A 23,021-nucleotide genomic window follows, 5' to 3' on the forward strand; every position below is an offset into this window, starting at 1 on the left:
CAAATCTCTCGTTTTCTACTCTCAGACTGTAGCAGAGCACCTGTGGTTGATTCAGAGTTTAGCAACTAATCCTGTCTTATCTAGTTCATGGGCTTAGTTTAGACCCCCAGTTTGTCTACTGTATAATTACATATTAGCAATCTACCTGAGGTGACCAAAGTAGGAATACTGTTCATTCTTTATGAAAACTATCTGAAAATGAGGATTTAGATCAGAATTGAGCATCAAGCCTGAGTGTTACACATGATGGAAACAAGAAGACAAACTGAACAGATCCACATTAAAGAAACTGTCAAAATGATCACAACAAACAGCCCAAACAGCTTTTAACTCTTCATTATGGAACAAATAGTACTTAGACTGAAATTAGCCTGTTTTATTGTCCCCCAAAGAAGAAGCTTATTGCGCTGTTACTGAGACTTAACGCCGTAGATTAATTGTACCCTTTGGAAAAAACTGCTGCAAACTTTATGGGAAGATTCATTTGTTGATGTGAACAAAACAACACAGCCAGTTTTTAATTAGTGCTGAAAAAGGAAAAAGAAGTTCACGGTTCCTGAAAAATAATATCACGTATGGTGTATGCACAGTGATGTGCAATATGCTTTTAAACAGCACACAGCTTTTTCCACTCACTGTCACTTCTCATCTCATTGTGCCAGGAAAAATGGGGAGAAGCTGCTGTGCAGTGAGAAGACAAGGCAATATGCATAAACATTACTGACATGACCTGCAGCTATCACTCTGTATAACTGACTCATGAAAGAGGAAATGGAGGTGCTGAATTCCTTTCAAAATTTCAGAGATCCAAATAGCACTCAACCCAGGCATGCAGCGCCGTAGTCTGCCACAGCAGCCAAAACAGACGACATCCTCTGAAACTTGGCAGGCGTTTGAAGCAGGCATGAATAGCCTTTATATTTGCTGATGTGTATTAAATGCAGACTCGCGCAGACACTCCCAGCTCCTTTTCGGCGTCCGTATGAAGGATGAATAGCAGTGATTAGCAGCCAATTTGTCTGCAGTCTCTGGTGAAATTTTCACCCAGGCTGACTAACTGCAGCTTTCACCGAGACCTTTTGGCAGATACCAACTCACATCCGTCTGGAAGCTCAGAGGTAACAGCTTACTGTCAGAAACTGAACCGAGCTGAACTAATGAGTGAGCAGCAGCTGTTGGGATGACTGCTAGCTCTCAGCCAAATTAACTCCATAGAAGAGTTAGAAAAACTGTGGGCTAAAGGTCGGCCGTTCTTCTCACAAGTCTGCTGGCTTTTTTTGCTGATAGCAGCACGCTAGCCCGCTCTGGTACAAGGCTCTCAGCTAATTTCTCCCTTCAGTGGTAACTTTTGTATTGAAGCTTAAAGTTATTATGTTCAAAGATGTGACCACGTTGTGCTTTGGTTCAGCTGGAGCTGCTAGCTGCCTGCTAAGCTTCTCTTATCTCTTATTCTTTCTTTGTTTTGAAAATTCAATTCAGCGAGACAGACAAACTTTCACAGGTCACATCAGCTGGTCAAAATAAGACATGGGGTCTTACCAACATTTTGATGCTAGGCTCATCCTCCCGTCTGGATCCAAACAGGTGTTAATATAGTATTTTCTGACCGATATTTGGAGCCTTCTTGTTTGAGAATCAGTCAGTCTCTACTATGATAACACAGCTGTTGCTGTGGCCTCAGACTCTGACCTTACAGTGACCAACCTGTGTGCAGACTATCAAACCCGAGGTGTGACAGCGTAGAAACTAGAGATGGACCGATCCGATATTACGTATCGGTATCGGTCCGATACTGACTGGATCGGATATCGGAGAGAAATAAAAAATGTAATCCGATCCATTAAATATCAAAAAAGCACCTCACAAAACTTGCGACACGGCGTAACTCAGCTCATAACCTTAGAACGTCGGAGCAGTGTGCGTCACGTGATAGAGAGACTGTGTGTATTTGTAGCCTCGCTACCAAACCAGCATTTCATCTCCAAGGAAGTTTTCCCAGAGAGAAGTAAAGCAAGTGTGTAAGTTCATCTCTGAGTGTTTGTAAAGCATTCCCGCGTTAAGCTTAACAACCGATATATGGAGCGACTGCCTCTCTCCCTCTCCTGCTGCTACTTCAACCATGAAACTGATCAATGATCAGCTGATCGGCTTTTCTGTCGAAATACAAAATACAAAATGCAGCAAGATATTAAAAAAAACTATTTTATTAATTAAAAAAAAACACTATATCGAATTCATATCGGTATCGGCAGATATCCAAATTTATGATATTGGTATCGGACATAAAAAAGTGGTATCGTGCCATCTCTAGTAGAAACTGACAGGCAGGCTACAGTCCGCCCGTCATTGTTATCCTGTGATGCTAAAAGGTGTCCTGCAATGAAATGGTCCTCTAGAAGGAAATGTTAGAGACAAATGAATCAGCACAGTTATTAACCCTGTGCAGTCATGAAGGAGCGCTACACAAACAGCCAAAAGTCAAAAGTTTGGTTCCCCCTTTGTTTAAGTTTGTCTTTAATGATCTGCTTTCTTGTTTTCTCCTGTGAACCTCAGTAAGAGTGATGACACCACCATCTGGTCCTGTCAGTATCCTGTCTGAGGAGTGTTCTGAAAAAACCTGCTTCTTCTAAGAGCTGATAATAACCCAATTAGCACAAGCCAGGGGAGAAAATCTGTGAAAATGACTTCTGTCTGCTGGAGCTTTTTGGCCTTTTTAGTCACGTGCTGTAGCACAAACACAGCAGCGCGCTCACACGTGCCTTCTCTTTTTTGCTTATGTTAAAAATGAGCTTTGTTCTTGTTGGCAGATATAATGTAAAAGTGATACACCCCCATTTAAAGTCCTGCTTTAACCTAAATCCCTGTGATATTTGCATTCTGCTCCTCAGTAAATTAGCTGCATGGTTTTTGCAAATATTCAAAGGTGGGAAAAGGAATATATTCCAGCAGGGAGTCCACATTATCCTTCATTATCCTTGCAAAGCCTTATTTAAAAATCTCTTTTTAATGCAGCTCTGAATAAATGTGTGAAACAAATTCTCCTCCTTAAGGGGGGAATTTACGCATTCATTTTCTTGCAAGCTAGCAGTTCAGGTAGATGAGAATCTAATAGGGATTAAAATGTGTTTGCATGAATGCTGAAGACTCATTTTCTGCTAATAATTTGCTTTTTCCTAAGAAGGCAGCAGGTCTCAGAGGCTGATTCACAGGACTTTTGTTTATTACATATGAACAAATCTGTTAATAGAACAGGCAGGTAAACATGAACCACCTAAGTACTCGAATTACTCTCAGGAACAACAGCTTAGGATGTGGTAATTTTCCACTTAGGTTGCCCGGGTTAGGCAGAGGCTTAGTCCTGACCCATGTCCTTATCCTCCACGTGCTCGCTGGACCTCGGATGGATCTTGAAAATGAAATGAAAGAATGTTTTGACAAGTGAACACTGAAGCTGCACTGATGAATATTCAAATGGATTTAGCAAAGTTGTCCCAGGTGGATAAACTGAGTGTAAACAAATGCTTAAAATGTTTCTTACAAAAATGATTATTTTTATGTATGTATTGGAAGCTCTAACAGGCCTGCAGTATTTGCTGAGGCCATGCCAAGCACAGCTTTTTGGTAACACGTTCCTAAAAGCCACAGTAGACAAATCAAGGGAAACTCGTCAGGTCAGAGGAATGAAGCGACTCCATTATATGCTGGAATAACCAGGAGAACCCTGGCTGTGGGCCAGGCTGCATTTTACAATACAACTTTATTTACAGTATGTAGCACATTTAAAAACCAAAGGTACACCAAAGTGCTTCTCAATAATACAATAAATTAAAATCAAATTAGATATAGGGGCAATAGCAAAGTACACTGAAAGGTGGAAGTCAAAGGAGCTTGCAAAGAAAAGCGTCTGGACTTCTTTAAGTTGCTTGAAGACGTTTCACCTCTCATCCGAGAAGCTTCTTCAGTTCTAAGGTCAAATGGTGGAGAGTCCCAGATATAAACCTAGTGGGAGTATCCCCCCACAGAGGGACAAAAGGACCCCCTGATGATCCTCTAATCGCCTGAGCCAAGGTGTGAAACTGGGTGTGGGTCCCAATCAGCCAGGGTTTCGGGTGAGTTCATTGTGAAACCTGGCCCCACCCTTATCATGCGAATTCCTGAGATCAGATGGCCCAGGATGTGAGTGGGCGTTAAGGCGTCTGGGAAGGGATCTCAAAACTGGATTATAGATGGCAGAGAGTTGGTGTCGTAAACCACCGCCTCTGTTCAAAGATGGTCGCTCACAGTGGACATAGATGCTTCTTTCACTCCTCTTTCAAACCATCTGTCCTCTCTGTCCAAAATGTGAACATTGGCATCCTCGAAAGAGTGTCCTTTATCCTTAAGATGCAGATGGACTGCTGAGTCTTGTCCTGTGGAGGTGGCTCTTCTGTGTTGTGCCATGCGCTTGTGAAGTGGCTGTTTGGTCTCTCCAATGTAGAGGTCTGGGCATTCCTCGCTGCACTGTACAGCAAACACCACATTGTTAAGTCTGTGTTTTGGCGTTTTGTCTTTCGGGTGAACCAGTTTTTGTCTGAGTGTGTTGCTGGGTCGTGCTTGGAGAAAACTCTCCTGAGTTTTTCTGATACACCGGCTACATAGGGGATGACAATGTTGTTGCGTCTGTCTTTCTTATCCTCCCTCGCTGGTGTCTGGTCTTCTTTTCTGTGCCTCTTTGCTGACTTTAAGAACGCCCATTTAGGATAGCCGCACGTTTTGAGTGCTTCCTTTACATGTGTGTGTTCCTTCTTTTTTCCTTCAGGCTTAGAGGGAACATGTTCTGCCCGGTGGTGTAGGGTCCTGATTACTCCAAGTTTGTGTTCCAGAGGGTGATGGGAGTCAAACAGGAGGTACTGGTCCGTGTGTGTGGGCTTCCGGTAAACTTCGATGTTGAGTTTGCCGTCCTCTTCAATGTGCACAGCACAGTCCAGGAAAGGCAAACAGTTGTCCTTTGTGTCTTCCCTGGTGAACTTGATGTTTTTATCCACAGCGTTAATGTGCGCAGTGAAGGATTCCACTTCTTGTGTCTTGATTTTGACCCAGGTGTCGTCTACATATCTGTACCAGTGGCTGGGTACTCTTCCTTTGAAAGAGCAAAGAGCCTTCCTTTCCACTTCCTCCATGTAAAGGTTGGCTACAATAGGTGACACGGGGGAGCCCATGGCACAGCCATGTTTTTGTCTGTAAAAGCCTTCGTTGTATTTGAAATATGTAGTGTTCAAATTCGCATGATAAGGTGGGGCCAGGTTTCACAATGAACTCACCCGAAACTCTGGCTGATTGGGACCCACACCCAGTTTCACACCTTGGCTCAGGCGATTAGAGGATCATCAGGGGGTCCTTTTGTCCCTCTGTGGGGGGAAACTCCCACTAGGTTTATATCTGGGACTCTCCACCATTTGACCTTAGAACTGAAGAAGCTTCTCGGATGAGAGGTGAAACGTCTTCAAGCAACTTAAAGAAGTCCAGACGCTTTTCTTTGCAAGCTCCTTTGACTACGATGACCTGGATGACTGAGAACCTTCACAGACATACTGAAAGGTGGAAGGCACTAATTAACCAGGAATGCAAGTGAAATAAATAAGTATCAGAAGATAATTTAAGAATTAAATCAATTCATACACGTAAATATCAACTGGAAGATTATTCCAGTAATAATATAAATTATCAAATCACTTTTATTGTCACATCACATGTGTAGGTACACGGGTACAGCACATACGAGTGAAATTCTTGTGTGCGAGCTTCACAAGCGACAGCGGTGTGCAAAAATACAATAAGAACAAGCAAAATATAAGAATGACTAAATCTGAGAGTAATATGAATAAATATATGTACAATATAAGAGTGTATGTCACGGTTCTGGGTCAGTACTGACCCAGCATTCTGAGTTCTGGTCTATTTTTGAATGAACGTTTTGTTTCTCTGGTGTTTTGTTGATGATGATTATTGTTTGAGTTCTATGTGTTATATTCGGTCTGCGTCTTTATTTAGTGGTTTCTTGTTTCCTGTTTTATTGTGAAGGTCTGTGTCTTATGTGAGTGTGCTCAGTATACGGTTCCCCTGTCTCGTCAGCTGTGATTTCTCCCAGGTGTGTTCCCCTCCTGTCTCTCATCCCTTGATTGAGCCCTGTGTTTCCTTTGTTCTCTGTCGCATCGTTAATGTCTTCTGCCCTCACTCCCTCTCTGTGTTCTGTTTGCCAGCCTGCCAACCTGTCTAGTTATTTGGTACTCCCAGTTTAGTTAGTGTTTTTCTGTTCTGCTTCATCCCAGCAATAAAGCTGTGTATTTTGAGTTTCTTCCGCCTCCTTGAGTCCTGCATTTTGGGTCCTCTCTTCCTGCCTTCCTACACACAGAATGACTGTGTGTGTGTGTGTGTGTGTGTGTGTGTGTGTGTGTGTGTGTGTGTGTGTGTGTGTGTGTGTGTGTGTGCGCATATTTTAAAAATAGAATAAACAATACAATAAAATATACAGAGGTTGGCAGTTGGAAATGTGCAAAACAAGTGGCATTTATATACAGTATGTAGTGCATAATGTTGAAGTTCTGGTAAGTGAAGCTGAGGTGTCTCTGAAGTGTTCAGCAGTCTGATGGCCTGATGGAGAAAGCTGTCTCTCAGTCTGCTGGTACGGGACCGGATGCTGCAATTAAGTATCCAATTAAGATTACAAGCCAGAAATGTTAGGTTGAATAAATAAGTTTTCAATCGTGATTTAAAAGATTGGACAGATCCAGACGCACGAATAGCAGCTGGACGATTGTTCCAGAGGTTGGGTGCAGCTAAAGCAAAGCCACGGTCACCTCTGGTCTTCAGGTTGCACCAAGAGCATTTGGCCCGATGGTCACATTCTAGGCAAGTCGAGTTTAAACAGTGTTGCCTTTCAGACGACCTCTCTTACATTCGTTTTGTCATAAAAGTGAGAATTCCATTAAATGTTATAATTAGAGCCACGATTTTGAAGACTGTGCTATGAGCTAAGACACTCAGGAAATATGGAAGATGTTTGCGGATCCAGGTCAGGGGAGTTCTGCCTGGCAGTCAGGGATCACGATAGTGTTTTCGCTCATGGCAAGGTTATGTACTCGTAGCTTCCTCTTCAATATGCATTCCCCTAGGCTGTTTAACTTGGTAGTGACCTTTTGGAGCATACTCGAGCGTCTTCAGCGCCAGCAGCAAGATTTTCCCTCCAGTGAATTGATTAAAGCAATCGTATGTGCCGTTCTGTATGCAACAAAAAGGAAAACTGACACAGGGGAGCTCATCACCGGAGAGGAAGAGTAAAGAGTCTTAATTAATGGGGGAGACTGTTCCACAGTGACAGAAACATAAATAGAAATAATGAAGTCACTGTGGGGTTACGGCTGTTTTGTGGACCTTGATGCTTTGAGCCTATGGAAAATTTTGTGCACCCTCGGGCCTTTATTCAGAGACTTCATCTCCCAGCTGGAACACACAGGATGTTCCGTGGTGGACTTTTCTAAAGAGTGGAAAACCACAAACGTCATAGCTCAGCACGGTCTCAGAGGTGCTCTTACTGTGGTGTTTCTCTTGAATACTAATGAGACATGCTGACGTGCATCTGCGCCTTGTTGTCGAAGTTAATGAACGGTTCGAATGAGTAGGATGCAGTCTAAATCAGAGTGTATTGTCTTAATTGTATTCTCCATATGGGAGTTTCACAGCTGCATTGCATCATGCAGCACAGAGACATTTGTTTAGGACAAATAAAGCTGCTTCTTCCAGTGTAAATGCCTGGTTTGTTCTCCATGTGCTCGCTCTCAGGGAATCATGCTTTTCTGTAACACTGCAGGTCTTAGAACATATCTTAGGATCACTGTGAACTGGCCTAAATTATAAGAAAAGAAAAATGCCATTGAGTGTGTTGTGTGTTTCTAAAGTAGAGCTTAGGAACATTTCAACTGGATGACGGCTGATGGCTTATGTTGCTCCACAGTCCGTATGACCTAAAGAAACCAGGAAAATACAACAAATGAATTTAGAACAAAAATACAAAGAGACCCTTGCAAAGCTTGATTATGGAAGGCAGACAGCAACGAGGCTGAGAACAGGAAACCTTTTTACTGGGTGGAATAATTCTTTGATTGGATGTAAAAAAAACCCAAGGACCTAAAGTAGTGATGGGACGGGACCCAGTGAGAGGACACCTGATGGTTGTAGTTGGGTTGGGTTAGTTACCTGCTGCCATGAAACCTCTGAGGCCCAAACTAGCGGACTGATCCCAAACTCATAAGGAAAGTGTTTAAAGGTGCGTTTGCAGGTATTGCCCCACCTTTTAATAAACAAGGATTATAAAAGAAAACAGAACCGACGAGCATGCTAGCAGTGATGTACTGTGAAGAAGAGACGATGGGTCATTGATTAACAGAGCAATTATTAGTAGTTATGAGCTCAGTGTGAAGACACTGCTGTGATTCCTTAGCACTGTCTGTTCAGCTGTGATGCTACAAACGTGCTCTACACAGCACTGAGAGTGTTTTCATGTGTAGGATATTACTGGCTAACTTCATCAAACTGATATATCTGTGACAGGCTGCTATCTGCTGATATATCTGTGACAGGCTAATATCTGCTGATACATCTGTGACAGGCTAATATCTGCTGATATATCTGTGACGGGCTGATATCTGCTGATATATCTGTGACAGGCTGATATCTGCTGATATATCTGTGACAGGCTAATATCTGCTGATATATCTGTGACAGGCTTATGCTTATACTGTACTGATATCTGTGATTTCTGGCACTATCTGCTGATATATCGTCAGGATCTGCGATACTCTGTGACAGGCTGATATCTGCTGTATATCTGTACAGGCTGGCTATCTCCTGATACATCTGTGACAGGCCTAATATCTGTGATATATCTGTTAAACAGGCTGCTATCTGCTGATATATCTGTGACAGGCTAATATCTGCTGATACATCTGAATGCCAGGCTAATATCTGCTGCTCTACCTGTTACAGGGCTCATTCTTGTGATATATCTGTACCAGGCTTGCTACTCTGCTGATATCTTTGACAGGCTAATATCTGGCTGATCAATCTGTGACGGCCTGCCAATCTGCTGATACATCTGTGACAGGCTGATATCTGCTGATACATCTGTGACAGGCTAATATCTGCTGATATATCTGTGACGGGCTGCTATCTGCTGATACATCTGTGACAGGCTGATATCTGCTGATATATCTGTGACAGGCTATCTGCTGATATATCTGTGACAGGCTATCTGCTGATATATCTGTGACAGGCTGCTATCTGCTGATATATCTGTGACAGCTGCTATCTGCTGATATATCTGTGACAGGCTGCTATCTGCTGATCTATCTGTGACAGGCTGCTATCTGCTGATATATCTGTAACAGGCTAATATCTGCTGATATCTGTGACAGGCTAATATCTGCTGATATCTGTGACAGGCTGCTATCTGCTGATATATCTGTGACAGTCTGATATCTGCTGATATATCTGTAACAGGCTGCTATCTGCTGATATATCTGTGACAGGCTAATATCTGCTGATACATCTGTGACAGGCTAATATCTGCTGATATATCTGTGACAGGCTGATATCTGCTGATATATCTGTGACAGGCTAATATCTGCTGATATATCTGTGACAGGCTGCTATCTGCTGATATATCTGTGACAGGCTAATATCTGCTGATACATCTGTGACAGGCTAATATCTGCTGATATATCTGTGACAGGCTAATATCTGCTGATATATCTGTGACAGGCTGCTATCTGCTGATATATCTGTGACAGTCTGATATCTGCTGATATATCTGTGACAGGCTGCTATCTGCTGATATATCTGTGACAGGCTGCTATCTGCTGATATATCTGTGACAGGCTGCTATCTGCTGATATATCTGTGACAGGCTAATATCTGCTGATATATCTGTGACAGGCTGCTATCTGCTGATATATCTGTGACAGGCTGCTATCTGCTGATATATCTGTGACAGGCTGATATCTGCTGATATATCTGTGACAGGCTGCTATCTGCTGATATATCTGTGGGCTCTAATGAATGAGAATATTTCATAATTAACTGTTATGTAGGGAAAAATCACTGTAGTTGCAATACTGGCCCATGCAGAGCCAAACTATTCATACACAGGAACCTTCTTATTTATCATTAATAAGCAGTAGTTAGAAGTGATTAGCAGATACAGTACTATGTATTTTGCAGCAGATGCTTCCCCTACATGAGCTGGTTCTGGTTTCTTCCTGTTAAGTGGGAGTTTTTCCTTCCCACTGTTGCCAAGTGCGGGAGGATTGTCTGATTGTGGGAGATTTAGGTCTTTACCTTATAATATGAGGCGACTGTTCATAAAATTTCATTTAATTTCTTACTTTGGTAATTCTGAAGGAGGCCTTATAACTATTAAATCTGTATGTGATACTTGTATGGTTGTAAGTGGGTAGTCAATAGTGAATTGAATACATTATTAAGTGATGCTAAATATTTGATATCCATATTCTTTTAGAAGCTGATGATGTTGAATGCAGTGTAACTGTTCTGCAGCACAGAGCCTCACAGGCTGTGTGTGATGAACACACCTGACTCCAAGTAAAACAATAAAACAACCAACATCAGAACACGTTTCATGTTTGTAGCTGGAAGCGTTTACAAAAGCAAAGTTGTGCGAGTGTGTGCAACTTACTGACACACATTCTTGTGGCTGTTCTGTTTCTTCCAGAAGCTTCCAGTGCCAAGCTGAGGTAACACATCTGCCTTTGCCAGATGTGTGAGCCCCAGTTCCATTTGTTAATCCCTCCTGTGCTGATGTGAGCGCATGTGTAAATAAGCCAATCGCGTACCTGCTTTAACATTCAGCCACGAGGCCCCCCTCGGTGCACGACTCAAAATGAGGAAGCGGTTGCATAAATCACAACAACAGCCTGAACCCTCTCACTGCTGTTTTGATTATCGACCGCGAAGCAGCATCGCGGCCTATTTAATGACGCCTCTGCTGTGGCGCGCCGTAAGTGTCGGACGGTCATTTGTACCGCAGGCCGTCGCTTCTCTGTAGTCGTGGAAAGCCGAATGATCGGCTCGTCTGATTGTGCACAACTATCCGCCCGGAGCTCCTGTCAATGATCTGTCTTTTTTGGTGCTTTGTTGTACTTATTGATCTGATATGTCACCTGTCTCGAATCGGTTATGACGAAGCTGACGATCAGTCATTTGAGAGGAGGAGTTGTTTGTCTCTGTTTCCATCTCCATATTTCACTCGCTCGGTTCTTGTTTGTGTCCCCTGGCGTTGTCTGGAGCTGAACGTGAGGGAGGAAAAGAAGGATGACATATCACATCGGCACTGAGAGGTTTTTGTTTTTAGCTCTGCAGGGGAAAACACAATATCAGAACCCTTATTTTGCCCCCGGCTGCCTCAGTGGTCATTTTATCTCAGTCTCACACAGAACACCAACGATTCTTATCACTTTACATCAAATAATATGTTGAAGGATAGGAAGAAGATATTGCCCTTGGTCTATCCTAGTCAGCACTTTGTTGCTGTCGGGGCTCCTCTGGGATTTAGATTTTTATTCTTTTTATTTTTGAAGTGTGCAGTAAAAGAAGAACTTTGCTGTGTCCTGGTGAAAATCTGATTCCTCACTGTAGACATGAGGTCACGTGCTGTCTCTGTGATTTACATCAGAATTGTTTCAACCAGAGTCTGTCTTCTCTCACCTGCAGAGGTTTGTCGGGAACGGGAACTCGGAGAGCGTCGTTCAGAACAAGCTGTCCCACCCTGTGAGGACACGCTTCCTGCGATTCGTCCCTCTTGACTGGAACCCCAGTGGCTGGATGGGCCTCAGGGTGGAGGTGTACGGGTGCTCCTACAGTGAGTAACACTCAGCCTGCAGTTAATCCCATGGTATCAAAGTCTGCACTGACCCTCTCTAGTCACACTGCGTGTATCGATTTATTTATTTATACACTTGGTTTTCTAGCGTAGGACAAATACTTTAAAATGTGTGATGCTGGATTCTTGGAGTATTTACTAGCACAAGGAGCATTATCGTAATTATTTTCATTTTAAAAGCATCAGTGTTTCAAAAACACTTTACGGAGCTTTGGGACCTGTGTACAGACCAGTGATTTAAACCTTCGCCCTGCACAGCTTTGGTCTGCTGCCACTGTTAGCTCTTCTATTCACAAGTTTGACAGTTTCAATTTCTCTTTCCAAATTTGTCTTGCCTGTCACATTTTCATAAAATGAGGAGTGTCCCATGTTTTTGTAGCTTAAATTTACAGAAGTTTCCAAGGTTTAAATGCACCACAGGAAGACAGCCTTGCTGTTTTTTAAACAGGGCCACTATGTGGATATATCGACTGAGTGTGCATGTGTTTCCTGATAAGCTTTTGCCCTTTTGTTTAGGATTAAGAGGTTTTGGAATGAATGTGAATAAATGTCATCACAAAGCCACACAAACATACCTCGCCCTGCCAATGGGCGAGACAAGGCAGCACTCAGAGATCTCCAGTGCAGTAGTAAATAGTAAATGGAATGGTTCTTATATAGCACTTTTCTGCTCTATCTGAGCTCTCAAATCACTTTACATCACACATTCATATTGTACAAGCACTTTTTTCTATGCTTTTTCTGTGTAAGTGCTTTCTATCTAACATCCGCACACACTCACACTCCGATGGACGCAGCGCAGAGCAACTTGGTACTTAGTATCTTGCCCGAGGATATTTGGCGTGCAGACTGGAGCAGCCAATAATCGAACCACAAACCTCGGCATTAGTGGAGCACCTGATGACCTGTCGATGCACCATTCTGGACTGCTCCAACCCATAAGTGCTACAAAGGTTGTATAAATGTTTGTTAGCCTTTTTAATCTCCTTGTGTGCAATAACCAGCAGTAAGTGTGTTTCCTCCATTTCTGTGTAAATCATTGCAGCGATGTGAGATTACTCCCCGAAATGCTCTAAACCAAAAGTGCTCATTAGAAAACGAGGAAGAGGACGTAGAAATATTTGGCTTCAAATGGAGGGTGTAACAGTACAAAGTTTGAGCCAGTGTGATAGTACCTTAAACCTCTGTTCTGTCAGATAGTGATAGCGTCCACTGGAACAGAGAGACCATCTGTTTATTGCAACCAACATACAGTCACTGTGTGGCTTCAAAGCAGGACCTCACAAACCAGTTGTGTCCATCAGTCATTCGTTCTGTTACAGACAGTAACTTGTACTTCATCGTTCCTCCACTATGAGATGAAGTATTTCTTTGAAAATAAGTGCTGTGGTATTGCATATAGAATAAAAAGCAGTTCTAAAACGCTGGTAAGTACTTCAAAGTACCATCAAACCCAGTCCTGCACTTATACGGATCCACTGTAAACTCTCTGCATCAGCAACACTAAAGAATGGTCAGGACAGGAAATAAAGCCAAACAACACATCTGTAAGAGTTCAAATATCTTACAGTTTTCAGCTTGTTGTGTCTCTCTGTGTGGGCTTTATGGGACAAACGCTCTGTGACATTTAAACCTGTGACACACACTGATAGCAGGGCAGCACCACCCTGGGAGAAGGTGTGAAACTTGGTGCTTTTAGCTGCATCAGCTTATAATATCTCACACCAAGAAAACACTAATGAAAGCATCTGGATAGAAAAGGCATCGTGTCCATTATTGGTGTTATTGGTATATAATCATTGTGCAACAGTCTTTTAAAAGCAAAGCAATGACTTGTGATTATAACAGAAGCAAAAATGAACACAGTGCGTTTTATATATCTTGAACAGTCAATAAAAAGCACGTAATGGGGATTCACTGGTGCACCTCGCCCACACGTTGTGAAGCAGCACTAACTAGATGAGCCAGTGAATTACTGCACACTGGAACACCATCAGAACAGGTCATGGTGAACAGTTTTATGATACCGACCACCTCAGCAATGTTGGAGAAGTGACTGCCTCATACAGCGCAGTACAAATTAAAGCTGAAATCTGAAGATTTGATTCCTCCAGGTAAGTGGTTCTGGTGGAGTGGCATGCCTCGGAAACTGAAAACATGCACTTTTGGATCCAACCCACACGTTTTGCTTGCATAATTTAGGTCTACGTTTTTTCCTTTTCACTGGATCTCAACCTCGTTGAAGACCAATGGAAGATTTTAGATGGATGTCTCAGACAGCCGTAACTACCATCATCTGAACACCAAATAATAGTATGTCTTTGTAAAAATGTTCCTTTCCTCCTGCAGACCTTTGGAGAGTCACCACACAGGAAGCTGTTCGTGTGGGGCATGATGATCCAACGCCTTACCAGACATTTTGTATTTCCTGCGGTTTTTCGTACTGTAATACTCTGAGCCATTAAAATCGGATGAGTGTAGCAGTAAGGAATTACAGATTCCAAAAGCTGCACAGGACAAGATCTCTGGAACGGGCTCACCTCAGTGGAATCACATAGCTATTATCAATACTATCATTTCCACCAGAGTTTTATATTCGTGTTTATATATGCGGTTTATATATTCATGGGTTATTCTAGTGTATTGTGGTGACATTAAATTATAATAAATTGTGCCAAATGGCACAGGTTGCTTTGTCGCACGCTTTATCATTGTCTGTTGTTCTTTATAGAAGCGCATTATTCTCCTGACACTGAGTCAGTGAGGTTTTATGTATCCAGACATAACAGAAACCATGTGCTGCTTGCCAGGTTCAGATGAACAAAACATGGCATTAGACCGTATTATTTAGCTGCTGGACAGATGGCTTCACATCTAACACTAGAATACTTTAGTATAAAGAGGAGTTCATGTTCAGCTCAATGACAGTAAAAAGCCCAGGTCCTATGGGTTCAAAGCAATACCAGTTCCCACCACTCCTCCATAACTCCTCCATAAAATCTTCCTCCATGATCATGATCATGCCGGTGAGGTCTGGATGCTGGATGCTCTGATCCTACTTTAACGTATTTTTGCTTATTTTTTGCTATTTTCTGTTGCTATCTGCCTGATCTTGCATTATTGACATTATTGTAATTACACATTTACAATACAACAGAGATACTCTCATTTCTACTAGTCCATAATATACGTACATTTCATCGTGTTTAACTCTGGTTAAATCTGGCCAAGCGAGTGCCGGCAGGAGAACAAAGGACGTGACCCAAAGCGAAGGCTTTGAGGGAAATGAGCCAGCATCAGGAACAGGCTATGGGTTCACACACAGCCTTGCTAAGTATCCTACTAGCCAATGTTCAGTCCTTCCAGAACAAGCTTGACAACCTCAAGGTCCGTGTCAAGTTCCAGAGAGACATTTGGGACTGCAGCCTCCTGAATAAAAACTGGTGCGACAATCCCAGCATTTCTCCCTTTACGTGCTCTGGCTCACCCAACTTTTTTTTTTTTTTATTTCTGGGTGTTACAGTTTACGATGCGGGTTACAGGCATTGATTAACACAGTTTGCAAAAAAAACCAAACAATCAGGAGTGACCAGTAGCCAGATTATTGATTTTAAAATTTGAGAAGTAAATTCGGCTTATGTTATTCACATATGCTGTTAACTCCTCCATCCTATAAATCTCTAGTGTTATTTCTCACCACAATGATAAAGTTGGTACATCTTGTAATAACCATTTCTTTGTTATACATTTTTTACTTGCAACTAGCAACATTTGTTTTTTTAGACCATTCCTGTGGCGTACATCCAAAAAAATTGTTTTCATTCCAAAAGGGAATGTACAGTTGAAAATTTTTTGTAGTGTTTCGTGAATGTCTTTCCAATAAGTCCTGATCAAAGGGCAGTCCCACATTATGTGAGCGTGGTGTGCTCGTTGGTGTCCACATTTTCTCCAACATACAGGGGGATTCCCGTCATAATGAGTCTTTTGGCAAAGGGTGATAAAGAACCTTATCATAGTTTTCCATCCAAATTCCCTCCATCTTCGTGAGGAAGTGCATTTCCATTGTCGTTCCCATATTTGAGTCCATTCATCCTTTGTTATGCACACTCCTCCCTCCTCCCATAATCCGGTCGTTAAGTCTGACGTCACTAGCCGTGTCTGGACCTAAACTCCGCTGCAGGTCCATAAATCAAACGATCACTATGGCATTACTGAGAGTTGAAAAACTGTCTAAAGTCTTTCATCTTTAATAAAACGATCAGCGTTCTGCTCTACCAGGTGTAACAATTGAGTTTAACATCCAGGCATCCATGAAAACGGAATTTATGACATTTAACGGAGTTAGAAGTTAGCAGGAAGTTAGCTCGCTAGCTTATATCTAAATACAATATAGCATGTCCTGACTGCGGGGTTTTGGAAACAAATTAAAACGTACAGCTCTGCTATCACTTCCAACACAAATGAAGACAGAAAACTAAACAGCAGTGACGTTTGTAGGGCTACTGAAGTTGGGCTAGCTGGTATATAATGATGTGCTACGTGACCGCTCAGTGGGATTTGCGCTTTTTTTAACACCCAGTTGAAAGTAGATAGTAATATAGGGATCAATTCCTGTTTAAATTCCCGATACCACTCTGCGGTATAACCATCGGAGCCCGGTGACGTGTTTGTTTTTATTGATGGCTTTCATGAGTTCAGTTTCTGTCACTATCATTATTTTATTTTGTTCCTCATTCAAACTTGGTAGGTATAAAGAATTCAGAAAATTGTCAATTTCGTACTCAGCTCCACCTGGAACCTTAGCGTATAATGTTTTATAAAATGATTCAAAGGCTTCCTGTATCTTACATAGATTAGTCATCATGTTTCCAGTCCCTGGGTGTTTAATTTTAGTTATAGTATTCTCTGCAATTTTCTTTTTAAGTTTCCATGCTAAGATTTTCATTGATTTTGATCCACATTCATAATATTTCTGTTTCAAATATAGCAATTTTCTCTTTATCGCTTGTGTATTCAGCTTATTTATTTCATTTCTGATCATTGTTAGTTGTTTTAGAGTGCTGGTTGAAGGCATTTGTTTATGCTCACTTTCTAATTGTTTTTGAGTCTTTTGCAATTCTGCCATTTTTTTCTCTCGAGCGTTTTTCTGAAAAGGGGCAAATGCTATGATCTCCCCTCTTATGAAACCTTTTAATGCATCCCATAGTATTGGAGGTGACACTTCTCCGTTATCATTTGTTTCAAGGTAATCTTTGAGTTCTTTCATTACTTCTTTCTTAAATTTTACATCTTTAAGCAAAGATGAGTTCAATTTCCATGTTGATGTTTTGGGGTATACGTTTAAATCAATTGTCAGATACAGTGGTGCATGGTCACTTACAGGGAGTGCAGAATTATTAGGCAAGTTGTATTTTTGAGGAATAATTTTATTATTGAACAACAACCATGTTCTCAATGAACCCATAAAACTCATTAATATCAAAGCTGAATGTTTGTGGAAGTGGTTCTTAGTTTGTTTTTAGTTTTAGCTATTTTAGGGGGATATCTGTGTGTGCAGGTGACTATTACTGTGCATATGTCTGTGAAGGTTCTCAGTCATCCAGGTCATCGTAGTCAAAGGAGCTTGCAAAGAAAAGCGTCTGGACTTCTTTAAGTTGCTTGAAGACGTTTCACCTCTCATCCGAGAAGCTTCTTCAGTTCTAAGGTCAAATGGTGGAGAGTCCCAGATATAAACCTAGTGGGAGTGACCCCCCACAGAGGGACAAAAGGACCCCCTGATGATCCTCTAATCACCTGAGCCAAGGTGTGAAACTGGGTGTGGGTCCCAATCAGCCAGGGTTTCGGGTGAGTTCATTGTGAAACCTGGCCCCACCTTATCATGTGATTTCCTGAGGTCAGATGGCCCAGGATGTGAGTGGGCGTTAAGGCGTCTGGGAAGGGATCTCAAAACTGGATTATAGATGGCAGAGAGTTGGTGTCATAAGCCCCGCCTCTGTTCAAAGATGGTCGCTCACAGTGGACATAGATGCTTCTTTCACTCCTCTTTCAAACCATCTGTCCTCTCTGTCCAAAATGTGAACATTGGCATCCTCGAAAGAGTGTCCTTTATCCTTAAGATGCAGATGGACTGCTGAGTCTTGTCCTGTGGAGGTGGCTCTTCTATGTTGTGCCATGCGCTTGTGAAGTGGCTGTTTGGTCTCTCCAATGTAGAGGTCTGGGCATTCCTCGCTGCACTGTACAGCAAACACACGTTGTTAAGTCTGTGTTTTGGAGTTTTGTCTTTCGGGTGGACCAGTTTTTGTCTGAGTGTGTTGCTGGGTCGTGCTTGGAGAAAACTCTCCTGAGTTTTTCTGATACACCGGCTACATAGGGGATGACAATGTTGTTGCGTCTGTCTTTCTTATCCTCCCTCGCTGGTGTCTGGTCTTCTTTTCTGTGCCTCTTTGCTGACTTTAAGAACGCCCATTTAGGATAGCCGCACGTTTTGAGTGCTTCCTTTACATGTGTGTGTTCCTTCTTTTTTCCTTCAGGCTTAGAGGGAACATGTTCTGCCCGGTGGTGTAGGGTCCTGATTACTCCAAGTTTGTGTTCCAGAGGGTGATGGGAGTCAAACAGGAGGTACTGGTCCGTGTGTGTGGGCTTCCGGTAAACTTCGATGTTGAGTTTGCCGTTCTCTTCAATGTGCACAGCGCAGTCCAGGAAAGGCAAACAGTTGTCCTTTGTGTCTTCCCTGGTGAACTTGATGTTTTTATCCACAGCGTTAATGTGCGCAGTGAAGGATTCCACTTCTTGTGTCTTGATTTTGACCCAGGTGTCGTCTACATATCTGTACCAGTGGCTGGGTACTCTCCCTTTGAAAGAGCAAAGAGCCTTCCTTTCCACTTCCTCCATGTAAAGGTTGGCTACAATAGGTGACACGGGGGAGCCCAATTTTTACCAGTGAAATCAATGTAACATCTCCACATTCACAAATATACATTTCTGACATTCAAAAACAAAACAAAAACAAATCAGCGACCAATATAGCCACCTTTCTTTGCAAGGACACTCAAAAGCCTGCCATCCATGGATTCTGTCAGTGTTTTGATCTGTTCACCATCAACATTGCGTGCAGCAGCAACCACAGCCTCCCAGACACTGTTCAGAGAGGTGTACTGTTTTCCCTCCTTGTAAATCTCACATTTGATGATTGACCACAGGTTCTCAATGGGGTTCAGATCAGGTGAACAAGGAGGCCATGTCATTAGTTTTTCTTCTTTTATACCCTTTCTTGCCAGCCACGCTGTGGAGTACTTGGACGCGTGTGATGGAGCATTGTCCTGCATGAAAATCATGTTTTTCTTGAAGGATGCAGACTTCTTCCTGTACCACTGCTTGAAGAAGGTGTCTTCCAGAAACTGGCAGTAGGACTGGGAGTTGAGCTTGACTCCATCCTCAACCCGAAAAGGCCCCACAAGCTCATCTTTGATGATACCAGCCCAAACCAGTACTCCACCTCCACCTTGCTGGCGTCTGAGTCGGACTGGAGCTCTCTGCCCTTTACCAATCCAGCCACGGGCCCATCCATCTGGCCCATCAAGACTCACTCTCATTTCCTCAGTCCATAAAACCTTAGAAAAACCAGTCTTGAGATATTTCTTGGCCCAGTCTTGACGTTTCAGCTTGTGTGTCTTGTTCAGTGGTGGTCGTCTTTCAGCCTTTCTTACCTTGGCCATGTCTCTGAGTATTGCACACCTTGTGCTTTTGGGCACTCCAGTGATGTTGCAGCTCTGAAATATGGCCAAACTGGTGGCAAGTGGCATCTTGGCAGCTGCACGCTTGACTTTTCTCAGTTCATGGGCAGTTATTTTGCGCCTTGGTTTTTCCACACGCTTCTTGCGACGCTGTTGACTATTTTAAATGAAACGCTTGATTGTTCGATGATCACGCTTCAGAGGCTTTGCAATTTTGAGACTGCTGCATCCCTCTGCAAGATATCTCACTATTTTTGACTTTTCTGAGCCTGTCAAGTCCTTCTTTTGACCCATTTTGCCAAAGGAAAGGACGTTGCCTAATAATTATGCACACCTGATATAGGGTGTTGATGTCATTAGACCACACCCCTTCTCATTACAGAGATGCACATCACTTAATATGCTTAATTGGTAGTAGGCTTTCGAGCCTATACAGCTTGGAGTAAGACAACATGCATGAAGAGGATGATGTGGACAAAATACTCATTTGCCTAATAATTCTGCACTCCCTGTATGTCTATTGTACCCATCTCACATGATTGGATTTTATCCCTATCTTTTCCAAACGTCATGAAATAATCTATCCTTGTATAAAGGGAATGTGGAGCTGAGTAATGAGAATAATCCCTCTTTGTAGGGAAACGATTTCTCCACACGTCAATTAAATCTACCTCTTCAAAAAGTGCAGAGACTCTTTTATACAAAGTACTTGATTCCAGCATTCTTCTATTAGAGCTATCTAAATCCGGCCGCAGGCAAATATTCAGATTGCCGCCACAAATCAAGGGGCCTTGGGTTTCTGTCACCATTATATTAATAATTTTTTTTAAAGAAACTCAGGTCACTTCCTGGTGGTGCATAAACATTCATTAATGTAACCAGATTACCATCAACCGTTCCCCGAACCAGTATAAACCTCCCCTCCCTATCCTTAATTTCAGACAACTTTTCAAAGTTTAGATCCCTAGAGATTAAGATCACCACACCTCGCCTGCGGCCAGATTTGTATGATGAGGAGAACATGTTTGTAAAGCCCATTCTCTTGAGTTTTCCATGTTCATTATTAGTCAAGTGGGTTTCTTGGAAATATACGATTTATGCTCAATCTTTCTTCATTTTAGTTAGAATCCTGCTTCGCTTAATAGGATTTGTAAGCCCATTTACATTAAAAGAAATAACCTTCATCCCTTTGGCACTCACTTTTCATAAAATGAATTATCAGAACTTGAATAACTTATTGACTGGTCAACTCCCTCTGAGAACCCGAACAATGAACAATAATAACTACTCAAAACCAAACAGAAAAAGAAAAACGTGATTCCAAGGTTGGGGTCATTCCTATCAGACCCTGACACATATGTTGTGTAAGTCCCACCAGCAGGGGGAAGCCTCTCCTTGCTAAAGGATAAGGGCCCCTGATTTCACCTTTAAGGTGCATTTCTCCATCGTCTCTCTGATAGTCTTAACTATCCATCTAGTAAGGGGAAGGTATCTATTGTTTCACCCACTTTGACAGAGTAGTATATCCTCATTGGTCTCCTGTAATGGAGGGGGAGCACCTCCTAAAAATCTGAAGATGCTCACGAATGGTTCTTTCTCTGTGCCCCTCTGAGTCGCGCCGCTGCGACATCCCCATCGTCTCCCACGCTGAACTTGACAACTGCTCCGTTAGGGTTTGCATCTGTGTGACTTTAGCGATCTGGAATCCCCTGGTTCGCATATCCGCAGTCGCCTCCTCCGCCGTCGAATAGAGCACAGTTCCATCCTGATAGAAAACCCTCAATTTAGCAGGATAGGGAGTCTGAAATCTTATGTTCTGTTGTTTCAAAGCCTTTTTAGCTTCAGCATAGTCCTTACGTTTCCGCAGGATAGCTGGGGCATTGCACTCGGTCTTCCACTTTCGCGATACGGGTCTCTGCTTCGGTTATCTTATTGTTGACTCTGACCAGGTCAGACTTGAAATCTTGGAACTCTCTCCGAAAGTCCCGTATTTCTTCCAGTATCGTGGTTAAAGCACAATCTTCCTCCGCACTAGCCATAGCATTAGCTTCGTGTCGAGGTGGTGACGCCACTGCAGGAATCCCTTCATTTGTACGTTCCTCTGCCGACCCTTTCTGCTTGTCTCTTTTCCCTATGTTCACCCCGCGTATACCTTTACTGTATGTCGAAAGATTTTTAGTAATTTAGATGCTTTACGGGGTGAAATAATTAATTATGAGAGAGCTACCCGTTAAGCTGCCATTCGGTGGGGTGACGTCACCAGAACCCCCAACCTGGAACTTTTAATCATTAAATGTCGCCCCTTCTATCTGCCTCCGCAGACATAGCCTGCACAGTCTACATTTCGCCTCATGCGGACTCGGACACTGCCTTGTGCGAGCTACACAAGGCTCTCACACAGCATTGAACACTTCACCAGTCACGAGGGAGATCGGACGCTGGACAGACCAGTGGCCGCACTGCAGGACCGACTTAATGACATAGGAGAGATGCTCTGATGATATCGACATGTTTACGGAAGTGATTGTGGGATACATTGGGAAACTAATGGATGACACCGTGGAAAAAAAACTATCATCTGTACATTTCTGAGTCAGAAGGCATGATTGGACAAAAACATCCACGAGACCAACTGCTCCACTGGCGATGCCATATCACAGCTGCTACACACAACCCTGTGCCATTTGGACCCTATGTTCTGTTTGTGGGCTACAGTTCTGCATTCAACACAATAATCCCCTCAAATCTTTTCACCAAGTTGAAGGATCTAGGTCCTCTACCAGAGGCCTGGGAGCTTGAGGGTCCTGCACAGTATCTTAGCTGGTCCTAGGACTGCGCTCTTCTGGACAGAGATCTCCGATGTTGTTCCTGGGGTCTGCTGGAGCCACTCGCCTCGCTTGGGAGTCACTGCACTTGGTGCTCTGATTACCACTGGGACCACTGTTACCTGGTGGTGGCTGTGGCTCAGGTGATAGAGCAGATCAGCTACAGGTTGGTGGTTCGATTCCTGACTCCCCCAGTCTGCATGCCAAATATCCTTGGGCAAGACCAAGGATAACTAACCCCAAATTGCCCTCCGATGCGTCCATCAGAGTGTGAATGTGTGTGAATGTTGTTTAGTTGCACTTCAGTTTAGAAGTGCTTGTATGAGTGTGATTGGGTGAATGAGGCATGTTGTATACAGCGCTTTGAGTACTCCGGGAGAGTAGAAAAGCACTATATAAGAATCAATCCATTTACTTCACCAAGGGCTCAGAGAAGAGCCCTTGGACTGGACAACCTCGACCCAAAATTAAGGCCATTACTGGTGCCAACTGCAGCCCCATAACCATCAGGAGGCATCTGAGACTGAAGGG

The 23,021-nt window shown here is 42.9% G+C and overlaps 1 protein-coding gene across 2 annotated transcripts in view; it reads left to right on the top strand.

Moving 5' to 3' along the window:
* cntnap5a (contactin associated protein family member 5a) overlaps window positions 1-23,021 on the top strand; it is a 144,580-nt gene that overhangs the window by 47,117 nt on the left and 74,442 nt on the right. For both annotated transcript variants that reach the window (XM_040034108.1, XM_040034109.1), the window contains exon 5: window positions 11,764-11,911. In XM_040034108.1, coding sequence (XP_039890042.1) covers window positions 11,764-11,911 — 148 coding nt within the window. The remainder of the gene's footprint in view (window positions 1-11,763; window positions 11,912-23,021) is intronic.

Source organism: Simochromis diagramma, unplaced genomic scaffold (genome assembly GCF_900408965.1).
Source record: "Simochromis diagramma unplaced genomic scaffold, fSimDia1.1 OVJJ01000176.1, whole genome shotgun sequence".
NCBI lineage: Eukaryota > Metazoa > Chordata > Actinopteri > Cichliformes > Cichlidae > Simochromis > Simochromis diagramma.